The 20519-nt window shown below is 39.4% G+C and overlaps 2 protein-coding genes and 1 long non-coding RNA gene across 4 annotated transcripts; 2 read left to right on the top strand and 1 right to left on the bottom strand.

Annotated features, from left to right (window-relative positions):
• The first annotated feature begins 682 nt into the window (after positions 1-682).
• LOC107304771 lies at positions 683-7930 on the top strand. Of its 2 annotated transcripts, none has more exons than XR_001550817.1 (4): positions 683-787; positions 1162-1278; positions 4496-4620; positions 7812-7930. It is a non-coding gene; the product is annotated as an uncharacterized LOC107304771 (long non-coding RNA). The 2 variants fall into 2 exon arrangements; XR_001550818.1 differs by lacking the exon at positions 7812-7930 and adding an exon at positions 6752-6860.
• LOC102717734 (protein SOB FIVE-LIKE 4-like) lies at positions 2352-3413 on the bottom strand. Its single transcript, XM_006659457.2, has one exon. It carries the CDS (start codon positions 3105-3107, stop codon positions 2616-2618), a length of 492 nt encoding a protein of 163 aa, XP_006659520.1. The 5' UTR covers positions 3108-3413; the 3' UTR covers positions 2352-2615.
• Positions 7931-17451: 9521 nt separating the features above from the next.
• Positions 17452-19037, top strand: LOC102705744 (transcription factor MYB93-like). Its single transcript, XM_040526881.1, has 3 exons — positions 17452-17584; positions 17812-17941; positions 18060-19037. Exons 1-3 carry the CDS (start codon positions 17452-17454, stop codon positions 18778-18780), a joined length of 984 nt encoding a protein of 327 aa, XP_040382815.1. The 3' UTR covers positions 18781-19037.
• The last annotated feature ends 1482 nt before the right edge of the window (positions 19038-20519 follow it).

Genomic DNA, 20519 nt, shown 5'->3' with positions numbered 1-20519 from the left:
TATTCATTTTAAAAATAGAGTACATGAAGCGGAAAATGTTACTCCAACATATACTATATTCCATAATTTAAAAATAGAGCATCATCTAGACAAAAAACCTCTAAATATAGATGTTCTATCTTCACAATTCATATGTCAACGTTCAATCTTAATAGAAAAGAGCAATAACCATATGAGTAGATGGTTGTAAAATATTAATAAAATATATACGGATAATATAATATGGATATTTTGTTAAAGTAATAGCTAATATTAATAAAGAATCTATTTTTTTTGATGGTTATACAAATGGTAATATGGACGATGAATTTAGATGAGCTGTCGAGAATGCTGCATAAATGGAGTATGCACATGCATATATGCATATATGGGTGTGTTTTGCATCATGTTTCTTGAAAAAAGTTTACTTCTGAAAATATCGGCACACAAAATATATCAATTTCAAACCTCACTTCAAACAAAACTTCCTATCCAAAAATACCCAAACCCAACACCTATTTCAATTTTCAGTCATGGCCCCAAATGCAAAATTTGCTTTGAGCCCATGAATACCAGCCTACCCGGTGGCACAGCCCATGGGCCTTTTCTTCCCTCAGCCCAAGGCCCAACCACTGCCTCCCTCCCCCTCTTCCGCGGCATGGCCGTCGATCGGTAGGTTAGCGCCACCCACCCTCCCGTCCGTCCCCCATGTGATCGATCGGCGCCGCTACTCTCGCCGCCGCGGCTCCCTCCGGTGCCACTCCCGTGGGCTCTCCCCGGCTGCTCCGCCGCCTCCATTCTCGCTCAGGTAAGCTAGCAATGACGGCAACAATCTCGCTCGCAGCCCATCCGATTCGTCGTGCCGACCAGGGTAGGAGCATGTGCGGAGTTCAGTATCTCGCGACAGAATCCGTGTGTTTTGGTATTAGTAGAAACAAAGCCCTTGTGATTAGTATATGGCAGTGTGGTAGTGTGCTAGATTATAATTGGGAATAAACCACTGATCAACTTCGATCAGTTCTATTTTTTTATGTTGGTCGGTAATTTTTGTTTACTGTTTCGTTTTTGTTTATCTGAAGACTGCACAATGGTGTTTCTGCTATTTCTGTTTATAGTTTTTGCAGTATCCAAGCTACCAGTCTGTTGTTAAAATGCTCCATATAATTGTTCTTTCTTTCCCAGGAAAGAGAGATTGCTACTTTTCCTGCATGATTTTCCCAGCAAGAATGATCCAAACAGTGCCAAAAGCTGCTTTTAGACGGTTGCTGGATTCGAAGGAATGATACATTCTATTAGCAGGTGATAGCTGGACTCACTTGTACTACATCTTCTGTTGTGCTTTGTTTATTGTGTCATGCACACCTTCTACATTATACGTTTCCATCATGAAGATTTTCAGTGACAAATCATTGGCCTGAGGCTTAAATGCAGCATGTTATTGCCACCACATATAGAAGATGCAACGTACTGCCATTGTTTAATTCTTGTGTAAAGTATAGCAGCTCATTGCTATGGTTTGTTGCAAAAGTGGTGCATTAGCTGTAGTCATGTTGCCCATTTTCATATATTCTTGCAGAACGTGATCTCGATTTTTTTTTGTTTGGTATAGCTAGGGGAGGAGAAAACGAGACAGAGCTGTTTTAGTACATAAGCCAGCTTACATCATTGTTGTTATGTTTATGGCTATTAATTAGACCGCTCTGTGAGATGGACAAATCATTGTTTCCACCCTGTCTAGAACATGTGCAGCAATGGCTGCCTTAATGCTGTATGAGTGGTGTGGTTAGACAAATATTCCCCTCCTCTGGAGTTTAGGTCACATAATTCCTCTGGAGTACTTACCACATGATGGGCATCAAACAAATTAGTTCAAGCCAAGTCACCTGCTTTCAGCTTCTGCTTACCGCAATGCTCAAGAATGTGAGTTGGCAAGCAAAAGTTTCAGAAAACTAGTGGTATCCTCAATGTCTGCCTGTGGGTACATGTTCCCATTTCTTTATCATTGGATTGGGTTTAGGTAGGCATAAATCATTGCGGCATTGGGCAGAAAGATAAAAGTGGGGTGATTTTATTTGTTGAAATGTGATGGTGTGCGATTTTCTTAGCAGAAAGATAACATGTGTGACATATGTACCCTATTTTTCTAATAAAGTTGTAATAAAATATGCATAAACACTTCTGACTTTCTAGACACTGGGAAGCAGAGGAGAATTAAATTAATTGACCTATCTTCTTCTCTCTTTACTGTTATCTCCATGCTTCAATGCATCATACCGTGTGAGAGGAAATCTACCTGGGCAGAAACACACAGAGTAGCAGTGTTCATTAATATCTACTACTACTACTCCTAGGAGAAGATTGCAAGCTCTGCAAGCGACATTAAAGGCAGGGCATTGAAGAATAACCGAAGGTTACAGTAGATTTACATTGTAGCAACAGTTAACCTACTACTGGGTGGTCAACCATGGGAGAGCTCTATGGAAGGCAAAAACAAGGATCCAAAAAAAGCCTTCCTTTCTCCATGCATGCATACTCCTAGCAAGGATTCAATCTTAACAAGAACTGAAAAGCTGCATGAGAGGGATAGGGAGAAGAGAGAGATATTCCTAGTACAGTGATTCTAATGCATTTAGCCATTACCAAAAGAATCTTGTTCTTGATGAGCTGCCTCTCTTGTTGTGGCCTTTCTTTGATGACTTCCCTTCTCCACCTTTCTCCGTCTTGCCGGCTTTCTTGCCGGAGCTTATCAAGAACTTGGTATGCATGCCATGATCTTCTTCCTCTTCCTCCTCCTTACCGCCGCCGTCGTCGTCGTCGTGGTGCTTCCGACGGCCGCCGTCCTCATCACCGTCCGGCGTGGAGGGCACCTTCACTTTAGCTGGACCAGTTGAAGCATCAGAGGCGAGGGAATCATCGTCATCGCCATCGCCGTCGTCTTCATACTTCTTGCGGCTTCCCCTGCCACTGATGTAGCCATAGCCATCATCAACATTGCTTCCTTCACTGCCACTCACTTTGCCGCCACCATCATCGTCGCCATGCATGGGAGAGGCAAGGTACATTGTCCATCCGGACTCACTGCTGTTGCAGCCCTCGCCATCATCCCCAGTGATATGAGAGGACTCCATGGTAGGAAAGGAGAGGAGAGGATAGGAGAGGAGAGGGAGAATCAAGAAATGTAAAAACTGATAAAGCTAGCTAGCCAAGGGAATAGAATAGAATAGAAGGAAGCTGAAATAGGAGGAAGCTGAGAATGGATACTAGGAACACTGGCTGCTGGGAAGAATATATGGCTAGCTCCTCTTTATTTATGCTTCTCTTCTGGACCCCTCATCAATGCAACATTAAAGAAGCCATTGCTCTTGCTCTTGTTTGTGCTTCTTGAATACCCTCAACCTGAGGAGGAGAACATTGAAGAAGCCTCTGACACACAACCATCTTCCTTCTCATAGTAGCATAGAGGTGAGGTGATTACAGAGGAGGAGAGGAGGGCAGCAGGAGGATTACTGGAGAGACACCAGGATCTTTGTTGTTTGTTGTGTGTGCTGTGTTGTGTGTTTTCCTCTCTCCTGTGGCTTGCAAAAGGGTGGCAGTGTCCTTAAATGGGAAAGACAGGTTATCCTTCCAACTGTCTCTAATAACTTTGCCAACCATTTTGTTCTTTGTCTTGTCACCAAGCCAGGAGGAGGAGGAGAGGGAGAGGGGAAGGCCTGTTTCCAGTTCGTTGCCACAGTGGCCACCTTGTGTTGCCCATGTGGCCTTGGGGAGCCCGGTCTGCCAATCTGCCATGTTGGGGCACAAGAAGATGGCTATCTATGGGGTTTGTTTGTTAGAATGAGGCAGGCACGGGTAGTAACTCGAATAGCGTCTCCGGTCACCAATTGACCAACCTGTTTTAATGCATCCCTATGCAATGCATACTCTTCGGACTTGAGAGAGAGAGCATGTGTTCAGTTAGGCCTTGTTTAGTTTCCAATTTTTTTTCAAAAACATCATATTGAATTTTTGGACACCTAAATAAAGCATTAAACATAGATGAACTAAAAAACTAATTGCGCAGTTACGGAAGAAATCTTAAGACAAATCTTTTGAGTCTAATTAGTCCATGATTAGTCATAAGTGATACAGTAACCAACATTGATAATGATGGATTAATTAGGCTCAAAAGATTCGTCTCGCGGTTTCTAGGCTGGCCGTGAAATTCGTTTTTTATTCGTGTCCGAAAACCTCTTTCCGACATCCGGTCAAACATTTGACGTAGCACTTCTTCCAAAAATTTTCTCAATCTAAATACCACCTTAGTTTGAACCAACTAGCCAAAGCTTGTAGAAGTCGTTGCCATGCAGTGATGCAGATGCAATCATGAAATGGTGGTGTTGTTGGGTCGGGGTAGTTCTTAACTGAATTGTTCCTCTGCACTGCGTAAATGCTAACTGTAGTTTATGTAAATGTGCTCCTGCATTCTTTCTTCTCTTCTCCCTGAAAATTTCATGTATTCTTTTTGCTTTGGATGCAGGGTGAATATTCATGTCATATTGACATGTCATCTCCAAATTTCAACGGTGGAGAGGGATCGGTTGACTGAAAACAAGTACGTAGTAGAGAATTGACACTACATTACAAGAACAGATATTGACAGCGGTAAATCCTCTGAAAACACATTATTCTGTTCACCCTGTCCTGAATGTTCTATCCATAACCTGACTTTGCATATCATGCACGCATGACACACCCACGAGGCCATGGCCAGCCCAGGCAGCGACGTGACACTGAAAACCTGTACAGACTATAGAGAGACCGACGCAGCGAGCTGCTGTTCAGTGCATCACAAACAGTGTGCACATAGAGTGCAGACACGTAGGAAGAGACTGTGGTCCTTTGATTCAGGTCACATTTTGAAAAACTTTAAAGCTGCTTGGAATTAAACAAAGCAAAAAATAGAGGAATGTTGTAGGATTAGCCTCCTTCCTCCTTTTCTATATATGAAACCTAACATGGGATTGAATCACGTACTAGCAATTATTCTCTCTTTTTTTTCTTGAACACGAGAAATTACCCTTTTTAAGGCTCCTTTGAACCTAATGAAAAATATAACGATTAGAAATATTTGATTCCTAAGAAATTAGCAGGATCATTGTTTGGCTTTTTTATGTAACAAGCTAAACGGCATATTTACAAATAAAAAGTATTTTATGAATAAAATTTTTATATATGTGTCCTTAGTGATATGAAGGTAAAGACTGAAAAATAAACTATGGCAAAAAATTAAAATTAACTCTAAATTTAAATTTTAACTTATAAATATAAACAAAAGTGAAAAAAAATGAGACCCTAAAAGTTCCTACGAAGTTCTTTCGGAACAAAGGATGACCCCCTATAAGTATTACACCACTGGTCTCGTGTTTTTCCTCCTTGTCTCTTGAATTTCTCATGTAGGTACTTAAATAATGGGCATATCCATCTCTGCATTTTACTTGTATTTTAAATCAATCATGTGTCTTGAAAGACTTCTTCCTTGCAAAATAGTATCAACTGTGTCGAGTCATTTGTCTGCATCTTAGGATTTCTAAGAATTTCTATTAAGATATCTCATATCATTTCCAGTATTTTTCGTACTCTTGTAATTTTAGACTCACACCTTTTTTTAAAAAAAATTATAGCCTTACATGCCGATTGCATTGGCGTTTTTTGTTTGAGGGAAAAAAAGTCCCATAGTAAAGTATGCATATGGGACGCGAGCCCATAAATCAATGGCATTTCTTCTCTAATATGCATGTGGGACATCATGTTGGAGCTACTCTATCCGTTTCAAAAATATAGATATTTATAAAATTTAAATCTTGTAACAAAATATAAGCAATTTAAATTTTATTCATGCTACTACTTTCTCATCAGTCACTCTCAATTCTAAATTCTTCACGTATTCTCAAAAGGTTATAATCCATGGTTTATTGCATACATATTTTCAAATATGGTATTAATGATATGCATTTCCGAAATCTTCATTCACCAACATAGTAAAATGCATTGCAAGCCATGTTTTAATATCCAATTCATTTGCTTGTTATTCTCTCAAACAATAGTCATAGGACATATTTAGGAGAGCTTCACAGACGTGGCTTCTCATAGAATCTTTAGAAATCAGAAGCTCTTCTAAACAACGCTTAGTTTCTAATAATATAGAGTTATATAGAATCTACAAAATGAATTATAAGCCAAAAGCTAAGAAACCTATATAAAATTGACTTCTTATCCGCTGCCTATTAGAATCTTAAATTCTAAAAAAATATAACAATATGCTCGTTTCATATATAATCCGTAACCTGTCGAGAACGCACGCACCCTAGCCAAACAGCTGCTGTGGATTTGTGTGTCGAACCGTCGGCATGAACAATGAACGTAGGCATGCATGTCCTTGTCCTTCACTTCCTCCTGTAGTTGTACCCAATGACGGCATCCACAAGAACACGCACAGCCATCATAAGCGTCGCATCCACCTGTTCCATCAACCCCCCACCCCCCCGCGTCCGTCCGTCCGTCACCACGTGCAAGGCTGTCGCCGCTGCCGGTGCATGCGGTGAGGGTGAGCCATCGCCCATCGCCCGCCCCCCATCGCTGGTCTTGACGGCGACAGCCGGCGACGGCGACCACCACCACCACCTCAATGATGCCTGCCCTGCATGCACTGCTCGACTGCTCGTCCGGCCGTCCCATGCAGGAACAGGCGCAGCAGCAGGCAGTCGATCAGCTCCCGCTTTTGGTTTTTTTGCAGAGCTTTGCAGTTTTGGCGCAGGGCAGCACATGGCGAGGCGACGGGGCGGTGCTGCCGCGGCGGCGACGGCGGAGGTGTAAATTCTGGGCCAATGGAAGGCACCGGCTCGTCGTCCTCCGGTAGGTGAGTGGAACATGCCCCCTTGTCCCCTCCCCTGCCCAACTGGATTTGATGAGGGCCTAGCTAGCCAGCCTCCTCTCCCTGCACTGCACTGCACCACAGGGATAGCAACAGACGAGCCCTACGCAATCTTGCTGCCGCCGCTCTCGGATTCACTCACCGGTCCAGCCTGACGCATTAACCCCGTTTTGTTTCTTTCCTACTCATGATCAATTGCGTTCGGCATTTTGCATGCTCGTATGATGATTAGTTTGCTCTCGTTTGTTTCCTGCTTTGCTAGACTTGCTTCAGCTTAATGGTCAATGATTAATGGGCAAGATTTGGCATTCTTCAGTTTCTTTTCTGAATATATTATAAGAAGTAAAGTTGACATTCTTTAGTTTCATTTTTCTAAAAGAAAAAGGATCCCTCAGTCTCAAAATATAACAAGTGATAACATTCAAAATATGTTCCAAAGTATAACAACTTTTGTACCTATATTTAATCACAAACTTCCACTACCGAAGTTTCTAAAGTAATTTCTCTTTTTAAATAATCATAATCTTTTTCTTATTTAACTTTGTCGACTTTTTATTAGCAATGTCCAGTTATAAAACTAATTCAGGGAGAGAGAGTAGATGGGAGCAAAGAAAGTGAGAACTGTGAAACAAAAGAAACTCATTGAGAACCGTGAAACAGAAAAGACTTATCTTTTGGCTTTTACGTGAAAAGAGCATTATTTGTAAATAAATTAAAAATAATTTATGGAAAAAAAATTATATACTTGTTCTTAACGGTTCAAAATGAAATGAAAAATAAACTATAAAGTAACTTTAAATTTAAGGTTGAAAATTTAAATTTTACCATATAAACATTAGCCCAAGAGAAAAAGATAAGCGTGAAAATGGTAGATGTTTGTTTGTGTGGAGAAAAATACTAATAAATGCTGTTGTGCGTGCAGTGTCATGCATGCATGCGTGCATGTGGCCTTCCGTGCGCTGGTGCGTTTGAGATGTCTGGCTGCCGGCGCTGCGGCCACATGCGAAGCTATGCGCCTATGCTTCCAGGCAGCGGCAGCACCCGGCGCGCTTCACGGCGGGGAGAGGTAGTTTTACTCCTACTACTATACTAACCAACGAAATCTGACAGTTAAATCTGAAACATGCTCATGGCCGGCTCCTTTGAACACAGTAAATTTTATACCGTAGTGCTATTTCCACACGAATTACTTGGTGTTCTTTTAGGATTTTCGCAAAATTCATCCATACTAAAGGAGCCCTAAGGCTCTGTTATTTTATCACAAGTTTTTTAGAATTTTTAAGTAGATTATCTTACTTGTGATAACTATACAAGTACAAAGTTTAATCTGCTTTCCTTGGAAATGCCGTATGAAAAACTTATATACTCTCTAGTGATAGTTATCGTTGTTCCGGATAACGACACGGTTTCTAAATCTATCTTTGGCTATGATTTTTTATTAAAATATATGAAAAAAGTAAAAAAAATATTTGTTTTTATTAAATTACTCTTTATGACTCATCTATACATATTGTCCTAATCTTTTTAAACTAAATTTAATAGTTAAAGTTTTAAAAGTTTGACTTCACTTTTGTTCAACAACAGGAATTATGGAACTGGATGGAGTATATAAGTATCTTTTATGGCTTTGTAAAGCATAACGGTGATGATCCAAAATCGATAAAGAGAAAAGTTCTATAGTATTGATTACAACTTATAAGCCATCATTTTTGCGTTGAAAAATTATTTTATGACATAAACGTGGATGCAGAAAAGTGGCACATCATGCAACAAAGGAATAACAGAAAACTAAATATTAGTATAACTATGTTGAATTAAATTTCTAACAAGTTCTGGCATCCAACGAAACGGCCATTTAGTGCAAGATGGCTATATGAGTGCAACCGGTGCATAGAGCACCCCTATGCACCGGCTCTTTCAGTTTTGTTGCAGCCATATCACTAATACCAGGAACATTTTTCGGTTCATTACTCCCCTGAAGTATTGAATTAAATTGGCATTAGAGCATCAGGTCTAATATAATGTGCTTAATATAGTTACATAATTAAATAGTATTAAAACATCTGTCTAAGAACTCTCTTCAATGCAAGCATGAAGCATCTCCTTCTGGGTGCTTAAATCAAGTAGTTGAGCAAAATTTTACATACAGGGAGTACCTGCTCTGCTAACACTGATATTTTAGGATTAGCACGTGGCAAGAAAAAAAGGGTTATTTCTGATCAGCATCTACTTAAACACACACATTGGGGATGGTCTTGCTCTCCAACAATAGTTTTCATTTTTCTTTTCTTATGTAAATCCTCGAGTATAAAATTTTTGGGTGATATATATAAATGAATGCTCGTGCTTTGCTATGGATAAAAGATATTATAATGTTATATAAAGCAAAAAAAATATTTTATCCATCATTTTTCTGTATGAAATATTTACCTTAATTTGATTTTTATATATGATTATTGATTTATATTTGATTGTTTATAATACTAAGAAGCTCTAGGGGTAATTGTAAATTTTATAATGGGAGTAGTGATATGATAGATTCATTACCATCACCGTTATTTCCTTTGAAAGGAGTATAGATTGTTAATGCTTATTTGCACATGCCAGGAGCTTCTGGGATTGGTTTGATCCTATTAATTTGGAAATGGATGTAACTAGTCGTGAATAATTTTGAAAAGATTAAGTAGCATATTATTTTATCAATCTCATAATATTCCGTCTTAACACAACATGAATAAATGTATATACAAAAAAGAAATCTGTAAGTTTGATGTGCTGATCTCCCTAGTTTTGGGCTCAAATGGGCCAGAGAAAATTTTAGGCGTTAGTGGTGTGATGCACCACACCACCTATGGCGAAATCCGTTTAGGAAGTAAACTTAACTTTTCCCTTACCGATTTCTTTTTCTTGAATTTTTTTTATTGCTGGTGTGATGCAATACTGATACTTGTCTCAGGAACTGGTTAAACTTTTTGCCATTTTTTTTCAGCCTGAAGGTGTCGTATAAGCACTTGTATATATCCCCATGCGTGTAGAAAGCGAGAGTACTGCGAAGTCAAGGGGGACACGAGCCGTAGCTGTTGTTTTCTCTTGCAACCGCGTCCTGGTGAGGTCAGGTCGTTGGGCTCCACGAGTGGATTACCAAACTGCAATGTTAATGTTTTACCGCGCAAAAGGCCAAAGAGCAAACAGACAAGTACTCGCACAGAAAATTCAAGATTGAATTCGAACATTCAGACTGAATTTCGTGAGTGGAATAAAGGTTTGCCTCCAATACTTTTTTTAAAAAATAATCTATACTCCTTTAGGAAAAAAAACACCGGTGACTGAGAGTGAATTTGTCACCATACCACCTATGTTTTTTTTTAATTTTACTAATTATTACATGTTCTTTAATATTAAAAAAATAGTTTTTTTTATATATTGTTAATATCTTGTTTTATCTCCAGAATATAAGTTTGTCATGCATGCAAAGCCATCCGCAGGGATATAATTGCTCCGAAAAATTTTATAGCTTTATATTGTTAATTTATATGTCCAAGTTTGTCAGATTTTATACCAAGAGCGTCTTGAAAGGATGCTGTCTTTGTTGATGAACATGCTGCAGGGGAATTCTCTTGCAAAATGGAAGGATGATACATTTTACACTGGATTGTAGGGTACCGACGCTTATGATGAGTATATAATTGGCGTGAAGGGGAATATTAGTTCCTGTCCAGTGTCAATGTCACCAAAGATTGTAATCGGAACAGATCAGCTTACCTGAAGTCAACCACCGGGTTCTTCTCAAAGTCTGGTTCCTAACCAACATATAACAATATGACAAAGAAAGAAGGTACAGTACCCAACAATGGAGAGAAGTTGTAGTCCATTTTTTTTTTCTAGAGATGAGAATTTTGTAGTCTCTGCAGGCATTGTAAACAACCCCTTGCAAGTATTGACAGCTCTTTTAAAAAATCTCTTTCTTAATATTTGTTATCTCGAAGGAAATCTTGTACTTCTGGACAGGATCCATGATACCCGTTCTTAACAGGAATCATGTCAACCATTCCTCTTTGTTCAAGCAAAACATCTTATTTTTGCATTAGTGTTCCATGTATTGCATCAGACTAAACTTCACCTATTGATTACCTCCTACCTTTAATTCTTATTATTGACTTATATAATTGGCTAGCTGTGGTTAACAATAACTACAGGATGCAATGGGAATGAAATAAAAAGCATGCATTCCTTGTCATTGCAGGCCTTAATATGCTATGTGTTAACTATAATGATCTTGATCATCAGCTCCACTTTTCTGACTTCTGCCAGATATAAATGTGCCTTCTAGCAGTTACAGCATGGTCAGAAATCCATACATGCAAGCAAAACAAGCAGTTGAGGTGAGCTCAGTTAATTGCTACAGTTCTTAATCACCAATACAATAATCAAATTGGTGACATAAGACTATTGGAGGAGTATAGTCACTGCTTGCAAAAGATTTTCTTTTGATGGGTTGCCCATCAAACTAGGAAACTTCATCATGCAGGCAATCAGATAGAAATATCAGAAGCCATTAGCTAGTATAAGTTTCTTTCAGAAAGAAAAAAAAATACTAGCTAGCATAAGCCATACGCCTTAGCTTGTTGCCGACGATAAATGATGCAAGTTTAGAACACAGCCATGCAAAAAGGAGGAGCAGAGAAGAAAAGGACCTGCATTGACTTGTTTAGTGGGTTGATCCATCCTCTTCCAAGCTAGGTCCTACTTCTCTTGTGGGTTTAGTTGGCTCCATGAATTAGCCTTTTCATTAACAAATCATGAAGCAGTTTAGACTAAACTGCAATACAAAGCACCTTTCTGCCTAAGATGAAGTTTACCTTATCACATGAAATTCAGGCTTCAACCTTGAATGGACCACATTGATGTCTCTTGAAGCCAACTAGCATGGAAGAGTTTTTTTTCCATATTTGAGTAGGTACCAAGAGATACTACTATTTTTTATATAAAATTTAGTACCTCTTAGTATCTTAGGTACTAGAATTTACCAAATTTTACATAGAAAACAGTAGTACTTTAAGGTACCTCTTAAGAATAGTAAATTTGCTCCGCATGTAAACATAGGCAAACTCATAATGTTGTGAAACAGACTAATGATCTCAAATTAATTGGAGTCCGAATCATAAACCATACTAGCATGCTATGCTTTAGTGGCATTCAGTTTACTACGTACATTCTTTATATTTAGGCCATGTTTAGTTTCTAAAAACTTTTTCAAAAACATCACATCGAATTTTTGGACACCTAAATAAAGCATTAAACATATATAAACATTAAAACTAATTACACAGTTATGGGAAAAATCGTGAGACAAATCTTTTGAACCTAATTAGATTAGCCATAAGTGATACAGTAACCAACATGTGCTAATAACGGATTAATTAGACTCAAAAGATTCTTCTCGCGGTTTCCAGGCGGAATCTGAAATTTGTTTTTCCATTCATATCCAAAAACCTCTTCCGACATCCGGTCAAACGTTCGACGTGACTCTTTTGCCAAAACTTTTTGGCAACTAAACGAGGCCTTATAGTCGGTGAGGTCTCATGTAACACCTGTTTTTTCAGATTTTGTGATTTTTATAATCTCTAATCCTTTTTGGTCAGATAGCTCTTGCCTTTTCAGATCAAGCATTACACAGGGCCCTTGTTCATTTCAGCCAGTACACCATGAACTGTTCCAGTACAGTTTTAAATCACAAGTTCCTACCAAACCAATCTACTTTTCAAAAGAACAAGAGTGCAGAACAACGAAATTGGGTCCCAGCCATTTCTTGATTTGTTCGTTTCTTCATGTATGTGTTTGTGCTGCATTCTACTTGATCCTGGTTGTTGCCAAAGTTGGACCATTCATCGGGCATAGCTATGTGCCTCTGCTCATAAGCTATGACAAAACTTCCTAAACTGTTCAGAGCTCTGTTCATAACCTTGGAATAACTGGACAAAATTTGGAATTAACAAAATCTTTCATATTCCTATGGGAGTAACAGAATGTTTGAGCAAAGTTTAAGTCCTCCAAATGGAGCCTAATTGCTAGCTAAAGCTAAAATGCAGTAAGAAAGTTAATCACTTAGCTAATTAACATAACTTTTCCATGAAGTTATGTACTCTACTAACTGAAATTTATAGTATATTTCTCCTTTAAAACAACCCCACCATGACATCATTCTTCGGCCGCGTTCAGGTAAAGGGATAAGTTAACTTACCTAACGCGAAAAACGCAGTAACAGATTAGTACATGATTAATTAATTATTAAAAAAATATAAAATAGATTAATATAATTTTTTAAAACAACTTTTCTATAGAATTTTTTTAAAAAAATACATCGTTTAGCAGTTTAGAAAGCGTGCGCGTAGAAAACAAGGGATAAATTAACTTAGAGGGTGCCGAACGCGGCCGATGCATCACGGAATCAAATCCAAATATCATCAACAGCATTAATTACAGTCGCACAAAAATACTTACGAAGCCTCCATGCTTGCAGGGAAGCCTATGATCCCATTTTGTCGCGTCCGATCATTGACTGGGCTGAGCAAATCATCATGCAATACGTACCACTACTTCTGCACACTCTCATATTGAATGCCATATCTGCAAAAATCAACCACAATTTCCAAAACAATCTGCTGCCATGGCTAGGGCAGCTAGCTGGTGATGGTGGCTTGGCATTGGAGCAGATAGAGAGTACTTTAATTATACAATTGCTTTGCTCAATTAGGTCAAAGATTCACATGTCTGATTAATCTAACATGAACATGATCCGTACGTATATACAAGAAGTGCCTGGAAACATGTCAGTTAATTAACTACCACAGTGCATATTTTTGTTCAGAGACATGGCAAGTTGGCAACATTTTCAGGCCCATGTGTTCTACGAACGGCCGTTTATACGGGTGTGTCTGTACATTGGGTAGCAGCATGACACAATCAACTGTGTGAACTTGTACACATTTTTTGGGCAAGGGCCCGTATAATCTTCAGGTTCTGTCTGCAGAATTAAGCTAGATAACGAGCTATTCGACTCATTATTCATCACAAACTCAGTAAACCTAGACCTTTGTGAGTACTGGAATTCTGAAAACTGTTGAGCAACTGCAGTATTTATGCATAATATATATGTGCCAATTAGGAGGTCAACTACTAGCATAGTTAGTACCTCCGGTCAAAATGAAAAAGAAATGAAGTTCCCTTCTTGTCTTTTTTTTTTTTGCTTTTGCATAGTCAAACAAAAACACCGGGTTATCTGATAAATATATTTGATAAGGAGACAAAAGTGTAGTCTCTAGTTTTTTTTATTGGATGTTGTTAACTTTTGGATCTACGTTTGACAGTTTATCTAATTCAAAGTTTCTCTGCAAATATGCAAAATTGTAAGTCATGCTCAAATGTCTTTATTAATAAATCAAATCACAACAAAATAATTATATAATTTTTTAAAATAATATGAACGATCAGATCCAAAATTCCATAGCGTTGGAAAAAAGTGGAGGGGGGGTACTAAAAATATTTTAAATATTTTAAGCTACATTTTAACTCATATTGCTTTAGTTTTTTCTGAACTACTCCTGCAAGCAGTGGTTAATTTTGCTCCAATCTGATTGGGCAGCATATACATTTTTTTACAGCAATATTAATACAGACTAACAACCATGCTGTGAACGTCCGAACAAACCATGCAGCAGCAGCATTGCAGCTTGGTCAGGGATTTGCATGCATGCATGCAAACGGAGGCCACTGACTTCCACATGTGCGTTTCATCAGATATCTCTGGCGGTGCCCTGCAAGCATGATTGTTCATCATCTCTGCATTTGCATTGATAAATTAGTTGGGCATTTGGACATTTGCAGTTTGGGAGAAAGAACTCTAGTTAGTGTACCTTCCCTGCCGTATGGTCAGCGTCAGAGCATGCAAGCAGAGAGCTGGCAATTGGCTCCAGTTGACAAACAACTCCAAGACCAAGAAAGAATACTGAGAGCTCTGGATTGCCCGTCAGATATCATGGAAGCTGCACCAGCTTAATTAACTTCAACATGCCTTTAAATTTGATTAAATGGAGTGTGTGTATATATCAGAACACTAAGGTCCTATTAGATATGGAGGATTTTAAAATGGTAATTGGAGAGATTGAATTGTTTTCTATAAAAAAATTCGTTAAAATTTATGTGTTCTGAAGAGGTCGAAAGGATATGGTTTGAAACAACTAAACATGCACTCTCTCCTGTAAAAATATGACTTATGTGTTCGCGAAAAAAGTATGTTTTTTTGTCATTTTTACAGTTTACAAGGTACAATAATTTTGACCACATAATTTTTCATGAGCATAAGTTTATAAAACTAAGAAGTCTATTAAATTATAAAAGTATTTTTCAAGACAAATCTACACATGCTATTTATATGTTTTAAAACTAAGTACTTTAAATTTCATTGGTAATCAAAATTTTGACTGAAAAAAGTTAACCGTTATGGTAAATATTTTTGACCGCCGGGTGTATTATTTATGCCAACTTTAGACGTTGTTTGAGCTTACTTTTTTTTATCTAACCTTAGGTGTGTACATATTCAGTAATAAACAAAAAGAACACTTCCACTACATATATTTAACTCTACCCCCATTTACTCATTCAGTTATACATACGTATATCTCTTGCACTTCCATTCAAAAAGAAGGAAGCCTTTCAGCATTTTTTTACTTAAAAGGCATGCCTTTTCAATGATATTGCTGAGCACATTGCAAAGAAGATCATGCTACATCACAGCAGTTCTTACAGAGAGAACGAACACAAAGGTCATCTTTTGACTTGTTGGTGTAAAAAGCCAAATGATATATTTATAAACGAAAAATAGTTTGTAAATAAAATTTTTATATTCGTGTTTATAGTGATCTAAAAGTCAAAGCTGAAAAATAAACTATGATAGAAAACCTCAAAATCAACTTTAAATTTAAGGTTAAAGTTTAATTTTTAGCTTATAAGTATAAGAAAAAGCGAAAAGAGGTGAGGTGAAACATTCGAGGTCTCACAATTCTCCTTCAAAAAGAAAACAAAAAAAGAGAAGCTTTTCAGCAATTTTTTTCCTAAAAGGCATATCTTTTCAATTCTATTACCAAGCGCATTACAAAGAAGATCATATTACATCACCACAGTTTTTACAGAGAAGAGGAGAGAACACAAAGATGCAAGGAGAAAGCTCAGGCCTTTAGAGGGGGGGGGGGGGAGGTGAGACAGTTGATCTGAAGGAAACAATCTTTAAAATGTTTTGCGTGCATGGGGTGCTAATTAAGCAAGCATGCATACGGAACCAGTCCACAAATGACGCACGCAAAATTAACCATTTCGCAAAGAGATGAGAGAGAGAGAGAGAGAAGATGGTTTGTTGATGATCTGACGGGAGGAGTTGCTGCGGCTGACCTCGGATTAGTTCACTCTGATCAAAGTAGTAAACACGAAGACTCCTTTGACAAAAGCTAGGCCCTTGCTCAGTTCCTTCACCTTGACTCCAGCGCAGGCAGATGCCAAGCTGCTAGGTGACAAACCTGCATGAACTCATCCAATCATTATATATTTACGTGCTACGTGCATGTGTGTGATGCTTGCTTGTCACCTAACCAAACCATGCATCAATCCATCAACCATGCAGCAGTCAAGGTGTATTAGTTCTTATCCAGTATTCACTTCTGAAATATTGTGACAGTAATCACAGTACATACATATGCTGTAGTGTATGGCATTAGTGTGTGTTACATGACTGAATGATTATCTGAATGATGCAGAGAAGTGCTTACTTCATTGCACTTAGATGTATAAACAGAAAAATATACAGGCCTTATAGAATTTAAAATTAGAAATAGGTTGGTGTATGCACAAGAAAATATCAAATTCTTGCGAACACTGAAATTTACTGAATTTGCTGTAATGGATCATGCACAGGCCACCGTGCAGCCATGAATCGTACATGTGTACACAATAGAGTTGTGACATGTGGACACAATACTTAATCTTATAATCTAGTACTGGTAGCCAACTACACTGCCGTCAGATCATACTAACTGTCTGAAACTCTGAATTTGTGGAGCTAGTCAAGTAGACAGATCATACTATTCACCCTATTTTCTTTCAGTAGGACACGAACCATGCTATACTCACTGATCCGGGCTAGAGCTACTATCTCTTGGCCGAAAATTTCCATCATCTTGCGTGTGCAGGACAGCAAAGTCGCCTCTGCACAAGTAAGCGATTTAGCTGCACAATCGCAATAGAAAATTCTGCAAAAGTTGATACCGCATATAGCGAGACAAAGACCACACGTAGGCGACAGGTTCATCAGCTGCAGGTCCCAGGCGCCAACCAGTATATATAAGCATTCAGCAGGCAGCCCGTTTCCAGGCCACCACTTCAAGCTAGGATCAGAAGTTGATCGATCAGCAGATCAGTAGCTGATCGATCGATCGGTTTGGGCTTCGTTTGCAGCGCAGTGCAGTTCAGCTGAGTTGTGCAGGTTAGAGTTGTGAGTTCAGCTTGTTCTTGCCATGGGAAGATCACCTTGCTGCGATGAGAGTGGGCTCAAGAAGGGGCCATGGACACCGGAGGAGGACGAGAAGCTGCTCCAGTACATCCAGAAGAACGGCCATGGCAGCTGGAGGACCCTGCCGAGGCTTGCAGGTACAGTTCGTCAGTCCCCATCGGCAAACATCTTCAGAATGTCAGATTGTCAGTTTGTCACCACGATTACCAACTCCACTACTGCAGCTGAATTCAACTCCAACACACATATTAGAATTGAATTAGAGTGCAATGCAGCAGAAGGACAGACACACAGTTTTGAAAAAAAAAAGTCACTTCTTTCATGATTCGAAGAACACTCATTTGGATCTTCTTGAACATTGCAGGTTTGAATAGGTGTGGGAAGAGCTGCAGGCTGAGATGGACGAACTACCTGAGGCCGGACATCAAGAGGGGCAAGTTCTCGCAGGAGGAGGAGCAGACCATCCTCCACCTCCACTCCATCCTCGGCAACAAGTACGATTCCGCCCCACCGATTCTGACCGCCATGGCCGGCCATGAATGAGCTCGATCGATCCGCTGCGAGCATGGTGATCTGATCTGATCTGATCGTGCAATGGAATTCGCATCGCAGGTGGTCGGCGATCGCGACGCACCTGCCGGGGAGGACGGACAACGAGATCAAGAACTTCTGGAACACGCACCTCAAGAAGCGCCTCATACAGATGGGCTTCGACCCCATGACGCACCGCCCGCGGACCGACTTCTTCGCCGCGCTGCCGCAGCTCATCGCGCTGGCGAGCCTCCGGGACCAGCTCGCCGCGGCCGCCTCCGGCGACCCGGCGGCGGTGCAGATGCAGGGCGCCGGGGTCGGGGCCGACGTGGCCATCCAGGCGGCCAAGATGCAGTACCTGCAGTGCCTCCTCCAGTCGGCCGCCACCACCATCGCCTCGGCCGGCTCCGGCGGCTCCACGTCCTCGGGCGCCATCTCCGCGCACGACGCCGACGCGGCTCTCGCCGCCACCGCCGCCCTCTCGTCGCCGCCTGGCAACTCCTCCGTCCCGACGCCGACAGCCATGGGCCACTCCGGTGGCCAGGTACCATGCACGTTTCCCGAGGCGCCGGTGATCACGAGCGACGTGGAGGCCAACCTAAGGCTCCTCGGCGCCGACGGGTTCACGTGCCACGGTGGCTCGCTGCCGCCGCTCGCCGATCTCTCCGACGTGACGAACCCCGTGGCGGACTGGTGCAGTGCGACGGCGGCGTCGTCCAGCTGCGGCGGCGGCGGCGCGAGCAGCCCTTTCCCGTGGCCGGAGTTCTTCCCCGACGACCCCTTCGTCACTGATTTCCTATGACGTCATAATAAATACCATTATAACGAATGAACGTATATATATACATATACGTACACCATATATATACGTACGCTGATCTATCTCTGAACCTTTGTAAGATCTATGCATATACAACGTACGTCCTACGTATGCATGTATAAAAAGACGTATTTTTTGTGAGGATCACACCTGCAACTTTCTCTTTGAAGATTAAAAATTAGAAGCTTGGAATAGCTAGGCTGATTTACAGTTGTTTAATATCCAGCTCAGCAATAAGAAAGGCCAGTTATTTAGAATTTGCAGAGATGTGAAAAGTTCAGTATTCATTCTTAAGTATGTGGCGCTGAATTGCTGATGCCTGCGTCAAGAAGTAGATGCCACCTAGGATTATTGTCTGTTGATTAACTAATGGCCTAGAACGAGGATCCTCTACCATTATAATTAGGGAAAATTGCAAGATGTGATTATAATTTTATAAAATTAGAAATATGTCATCCTAACCCATATATCATTGACTCATACAGCCCTATATGTCATTAGGACATATCTACAACTTTGCAAAATTATAACAGCACGTTTGTAAATTTCCCAAATAATTATTATAGCATTACAACTATTGACAAGTGAATCTCACCGCCATTGTGGTAGAGGATGTAAATCCCGATACATGTATTTTGTTTAGTTAGTGATTTAACCAGAGATTACTCTATTAGAATAAAATAAATTGTGACACAAATTTGATATTGTTATATTCATATTTCAAAGTATTTTCTTATGACTATATTTTTATGTTACATAAATGATATATAATATAGCAGTCTTTAGTCAAATTCTTATTCCAACGAAATAAAATGCATCGCATATTTTGAAATGAAGGGGATAAATGGCTTTATACCACCTATAGCATTATACGTGTCATCTATAGAATCAATTAATTAATTTGAAATATCTCAATAGGCAACTTATTGTGTGAGTTGTTTGTATGCTATTTAGATGTGACATGGAAATCTTATATAGATGACAATCGTTTAAACTATTGTTTATAATCTAAGCGCAAATGCATATAGAAAAGATATGGAAGTTTCAAGTGCCTTTCTAAAAGTAAAGATACAATTATATCTCATAGTTTTCAAGAAAGTAGTCTTCATCAAAGATAACTTTGCAAAGCGCAAATGGACAGTGTAATATTTTAACTTGATCTCATGTTGGTCGATTTGGCGATACCGCAATATATTTTTTTATGAAGATAAAATTAATTACCTTATATTTAGATACGTGTGTACCATATCTGGTCTTTGAACGATGTCGCGACATGTAAGCATAAATCATTTATTTCATCTGTCACATATTATAAAACTTTCATATATTGATACATGGATGAATTTAGACAAATTCTAAAAATTTTATAATATGGAACAACGAGAGTATATATATATATAGCTTGAGAGAGTCGATTACTGTCACTTTTTGCTTCCTTTTCCCCTCCATTTCTATGCATGGGACTCGTTGGGGTGGCTGTATTCATATTTGAATAGAAGTACAATTTATTTCGTTATTAAAGTTTCGAAGAACTCATCGGAGGAGCTTTCATGGCAGTGGCACCATGCAGTCATCATCTAGGGTTTTAAGGATGCATGCAGTTCAGTTTTTAATAGATGATGTTATTGATTTTTAGGTAAATATTTATTCAAAAATATATGTAATTATTCTTTATTTTGTTATAATTTAATTTATTACTAATAGGTTTTTAAGCATAATTT

This window comes from Oryza brachyantha, chromosome 8, assembly GCF_000231095.2.
Source record: "Oryza brachyantha chromosome 8, ObraRS2, whole genome shotgun sequence".
NCBI classification, from domain to species: Eukaryota; Viridiplantae; Streptophyta; class Magnoliopsida; order Poales; family Poaceae; genus Oryza; species Oryza brachyantha.
This window is presented reverse-complemented; position numbering and strand designations above follow the sequence as displayed.